We start from the raw sequence: 5,215 nt of genomic DNA, 5'->3' as shown, positions 1-5,215 counted from the left end.
CATGTTATGCAATTCATCCTCATAACAATTCATAACACATCTGCAGCTTGTCAGATGCAATCAAATGCATGGTAATAAAATGCCATGATGCCAAAGTAATTTACAAATGTGTTTGATGCAGCTCGGTATACGCAACAACTGAGGATATTAGAAGACATGTTTGTCGTAAGTTTTATTGTACAAATATAGGATATCAACATAATGTTGTAGTTGTTTATATTTTTAGCTTCATTGCAAGTGTATGACATTTGGTATAGAAATAAACAATGGTAATTAAGTGTTTTTCCTAAAAATGAGAAAGAAAATACAGGGTATTAAAACAGTGTGAACTACAAATAAAGTCAGTATGTGAGGCTAAATAGATGTGTTTTAGTCTGCATCGTAAGATGTGTGCTTCCATTTCAGTTTCAGCAATCCCTTCACTCGACTGGGATGTTCTCTTGTGTTCTGGGCGGCAAGTGCAGTAACTGTAACATCGCATCGGGCATATTCTGTATTAAACACATATTTTGAGAAATGTATCAGTGCAGGATGCAAGAAATGTAATTTCAGCAGAAACACTAAATGATGGGAAATCAGAGACTGTAAACAGACAGTGGTAAATGATCTCAAAACTTAATATTCAGAACATCGATATTCCAGCTGTTGACTGTAGCAGTGGTGGTCGTCTCTTTTGGGTCTGGAGGCTTTCCGTACTCAAGCTGCTTATTTCTGTCCTATTCCGCTGTTTCTACATGTCACTCTGTGATAAAAGCTTTACTCTTGAACTAAACGAGCAGACTTAACCCCGTCCTCCAGCGGGAGTGTGTCAGAGACCGCGATGATGAGGAACGCAGATCCTGAACTCTCTCTGTTTCCGGCAGACTGCCGTTTATTTGAGGACTCGTTCAGCGCGGAAAACACATACCGAGTTTCTGGACAGAACATCATAATTCATCAGTATTACTGCGCAAACCTGGGCGTTTCTGCGTCAGTGTGGGACTCCGTGAGTCTTTATTAATACAACTATTTACATATTGATACAGCAGGTTCTATAAATAGAGAAGTAGGCCTACGGTGACCGGGAAGGACATGTTCGGTTCACTGAGGTTTGTCGTAGTAACTGAAAGCTGATAATGTTGTGGACACTCATTTCTTTGATACACTTGTTGATTTGCACTGTTTCGTCTTAGGCTCTTCATTTATGTCAGTTCTTTGAGAAAGAGTCTCTGGATCTCAGTGGGAAGCGGATAATAGAGTTGGGAGCGGGAACGGGGCTTGTTGGAATAGTGGCTGCACGATTAGGTAAAATATTGATTTATGCTTGTGCAGTTGTTGGCCATGAAGTTCTCGAAATGCTGATTGTCATCTTTCTTGATTGTCAGCTTATTTTTAACTCTTTCCCTTCATGGAAGGGATTAATCATAGGGATTGAAGAAATGGCAGCAAATAGTATTACCATTACTGGCATGATTTCTCATTCTTGAATAACTGTTCTGCCATTGAAATCTGGCGTTTTTTATATCGCCATGGAAGCAACTGAACATCTCACACTCAACTAAACTTTCACTGTTAGAAACATGACGTGTAATGCCGATTCTAACTCGCAGACAATCTTCTGCTGTCTTCAGGAGCCCAGGTGACCATCACAGACCTGCCTTTGGCCCTCGCTCAGATCCAGAGTAACGTTGAGTGTAACACTCCTCTCTCCGGCTGGCCCTCAGTCGCTCCGGCGGTGCTCCCGCTGTCCTGGGGCCGTGACCACGACTCCTTCTCCTCCAGCTGGGAGTTTGTGCTGGGCGCTGACATCGTCTACATGCCTGAAACCTTCCCTCTTCTCCTGGACACGCTGGCTCATCTGTGTAAGGACGGAGCTGTGGTCCTGCTGGCGTCCCCGATGCGCAGAGAGCACGGCACTCAGGACTTCTACAACACTGTGTTACCACAGATGTTCAAGGTGGAGCTGGTGCAACGAGATCCGGAGAGCAATATCAATATCTATAAAGCCACTTTGAGATGAGTCCGGGATATTGGAGCCGATCTCAGCGTCTTCGGCCATGAACAGGGAAACGGCGGATGGACAGTCCATCACATGAGGCAATATTAATGAACTTTATATCTGGAGCTGGGAGGTTTGAATATGTACTATATTTATACATTTATTTATGAATAAAAATGATCTGCCATATTGTACACTTCAGTAAAATTATTGTTCTCCATTAAATTCTGGTGTGAAAATGAATGTTAATTGTAACTTACTGACGGTGTTGTGGAGTACTCACAGTCTCTTCAGAAACTGTAAAAATCATTTGATAGATAGTTGATCAGTTTTATATGTTTGAAATGAGTCTTATTGATATTTCAGAAAGTTGTAGAGGAAAGGCTTTAAACACACAGGTATATACTGTATGATTATAATAGCTTTTAGAAGATGAAGAACGGCTCACTGTGGGTGAGATACAGAGCTCATAGATACAAAGCAGCTCATGCAGTTAAACAGTAAAATCAGGAAACTATATATCTATTCTTTTAACAGGGTTAGGTCGACTGCCCTTAGTTACATTGATGTTGTCAAAAAGAATATAAAAGTATCTTAAAAGTGCAAATTACGATACACCTGAGTCTTTCCATGCAGATGTAAATCTTTGGAGTAAAACTGTATTTCGTTAGTTCCTCTAACCAGAGTCGGATTGAAAGCAGAGGTGTAGAGTCCAGGGGTCAGAAAGTAAAAGTCCTGCCATATGTTTATTCCACACATGAACTCAGCCAGCTGATTTCACTAATTAGTTCTATAGTTCTGAAAAACTGTGCTAATTAAAGGTAGGGTAGGTCAGAATTGTCTAAAAAAACTTTTATTCAAATTTGTTTAAACTGTCTTTATATACCAATACATAATTAAAATGCAAGTACTCTGAAATAGAGAGTATAAAAAATTTAGTGACTCTAGTGTATTTAATCTTCAATAAACACAGCTCATTAATTCCATTCACTCCTGCGCGCACATGGGCAGAGCCAGTAATAGCAGCGGTAGTCATGGCGACGGAGAGTGACAGTCGCGCAAGCCAATCACTTGTTTCGTCCCGGTAGGAATTAATGAGCTGTGTTTTTTGAAGATTAAATACACTATAGTCACTCAATTTTTATACTCTCTTTTTCAAAGTACTTACATTTTAATTATGTATTGGTATATAAAGACAGTTTAAGCCAATTTGAAAAAAGTTCTTTAGACAATTCTTACCTACCCAACCTTTAAAGGAGAACTCCGGTCAATTTTAACATTGAGCTCATTTTTTTGTACATTTGGAGTGCTGTCAATACAGAGAACAACGACAAGAATCGGTGTTGCCTACACCGAGATATTCTATTTTTATAATTTGCACCCTGTTGACTTCAATGGGGCAAGTACTAAACCTGCTTTTAGCCTCTTAACATCCTTGATGTGTCATTACAAGTGCACAGAAAATGTGAGTGATTCCTTCTGAGTGAACACGGGTGAATCTGACTGCAGTAGATGTGAAAGATATGTATAAAAATGATGCTATTTAAGCCAATTTTTGTCGTTGTTCTCTGTACTGACAGCACTCCAAATGTACAAAAAAATGAGCTCAATGTTAAAATTGACCGGAGTTCTCCTTTAAGCCCCTTTCACACAGAGATTCCGGAAAATACACGGATAAAGTGACCCGGGATTTGACCCGGGTTCGTTTGATTTTTTTTTTTTTTTTTTGGTTCATTCACACTGCCAGTGATTTTCCGGAATCAGAGTGTGTTCACACACAACCCGTAGAAATCCCGTAAAGACACGTGACATCGATGTGACTTGTAATGTCTCAGCAGCGTCTTCAGTTTGCTTATGAGCTGCGATTTCTCTCTCTAAACCACGCTTGTGCATTTTTTTCTCTGATTCGATCATAAACTTGCGCATTACGTACCGTTTCACAGCTGGCGAACGATCCCGGCTTCAGCGTCATCACTACGACTCGGCATTATTACGGCTTTCAACCTGGCATCGTGTTTGCGTTCACACAGAAGGCGTTCTGGCAATTTGCCTGGGTCATCGCGCTGTGTGAAAGGGGTATTAGCAAATCCAGGTGATTGGAACAAAATACTGAGGAGGACTTTTACTCTCTGAACCTGGGCCCGTATCCCTAAAGATTCTGAGAATCCTCTCAGAGAGCTCCTAACTTAACCTAAAAATTCCTTGCCAGGAGTTTTAGCTTAGAAGTGATTCCAGAACATTTTCAGTGAACTCTAAGCAAGGAATGCATGGAAAATCCTATCTTAGTGAGGAGGTGTGGTTGACCCCGTTGCTAGGTATGAGTCATCATTTCAAAAGCCGTGATTGGTTGATCCTACAAGTTTGATGAAAATGAACTTTTGGTGATAATGAGCAAAGGATGTACCCTCAAATCAATAAACATAATTATACACTCTAATCTTATGCAGACTGTAATTGTAAATAATATTTCACAATTCACATTCAAGAAAATATCTGGAAAATGAATAGTAAGCTGTAGGGGTTATAGCCTAACATTAGAATCTAAAATATGTGAAAACTTAAGCTCATTACACCCTGTTCAAATAATGATTTGTGTCTTATTTGCTCATATTAATATCCTAGCTGGCATATTTTGTACTTTCACTCCCATATGGACCCCATTGAAAACAGGATGGCCTATCTCAAGGGGCTGTCCTTAATGAAGTAGAAATTGCAACGTTACAACTCAGTGTGGTCTTAACGAGGGTAACACGGCTCAGCTTTTATCAATGTCTGTGATTGCTGGCTGGTCTATTTATGCAGGCTTGTTAACAAATATCCTACAAACACAGAAAATGGAGAAAAAAAGGAACTCCTAAGCCACTAAAAGTCCTCTTCCCTGCTCTTAGCAGATCTCGCCTTAGGAGCCCTTTTAAGTGCTAGGAATCTTGAGGAATAGCTTTTATATTAACTGGGATTTTCGTGTCACTTTTAAGGGAAATTCTAAGAAAACGTCATGACTCTGAGAATTTTCTTAGAATTTGGCCGCTAGGAGCCACTTTTTGCACAAAAATTCTTTAGGGATACGGGCCCTGGACGTTACACCTCTGATTGAAAGCAAATGTAAAACAGCAAACAGCTCACCTCTCTAGTGCAAACAATACAAGTCACAAATACACAAGCCATGTTGTATCTGTATTTTAATATTTAAAAATTCCAAATGTTTGCATCAAAATTTACAAGGTGCCATTTTAAATG

General features: G+C 39.8%; 1 protein-coding gene across 2 annotated transcripts; it reads left to right on the top strand.

The window, feature by feature from the left end:
* Nucleotides 1–421: 421 nt before the first annotated feature.
* LOC307150455 (EEF1A lysine methyltransferase 3-like) lies at nt 422–2,906 on the top strand. 2 transcript variants are annotated; one of them, XM_079857729.1, is made up of 3 exons: nt 422–985; nt 1,173–1,284; nt 1,611–2,906. In XM_079857729.1, the coding sequence occupies exons 1-3, from the start codon at nt 821–823 to the stop codon at nt 1,997–1,999; spliced, it is 666 nt and encodes a 221-aa protein (XP_079713855.1). In that variant the 5' UTR covers nt 422–820; the 3' UTR covers nt 2,000–2,906. The 2 variants fall into 2 exon arrangements, with proteins under 2 accessions (XP_079713855.1, XP_079713854.1); XM_079857728.1 differs by having other exon boundaries at nt 503–985; nt 1,590–2,170.
* Nucleotides 2,907–5,215: the final 2,309 nt, after the last annotated feature.

Source organism: Squalius cephalus, assembly GCF_949319135.1.
Source record: "Squalius cephalus genome assembly, chromosome: 22".
In the NCBI taxonomy this organism is placed as follows: Eukaryota; Metazoa; Chordata; class Actinopteri; order Cypriniformes; family Leuciscidae; genus Squalius; species Squalius cephalus.
The sequence above is the reverse complement of the archived record's forward strand: the minus strand, read 5'-3'. Positions and strand labels throughout refer to the sequence as shown.

What these genes read in the sequence shown, in the direction of transcription:
- LOC307150455 (XM_079857728.1), top strand. Translation starts at nt 821, where the DNA reads ATGATGAGGAACGCAGATCCTGAACTCTCTCTGTTTCCGGCAGACTGC. An exon ending in CTGCGTCAGTGTGGGACTCC is followed by an intron (nt 986 to 1,172) that starts GTGAGTCTTTAT and finishes GTTTCGTCTTAG; the next exon opens with GCTCTTCATTTATGTCAGTT. An exon ending in AATAGTGGCTGCACGATTAG is followed by an intron (nt 1,285 to 1,589) that starts GTAAAATATTGA and finishes TCTAACTCGCAG; the next exon opens with ACAATCTTCTGCTGTCTTCA.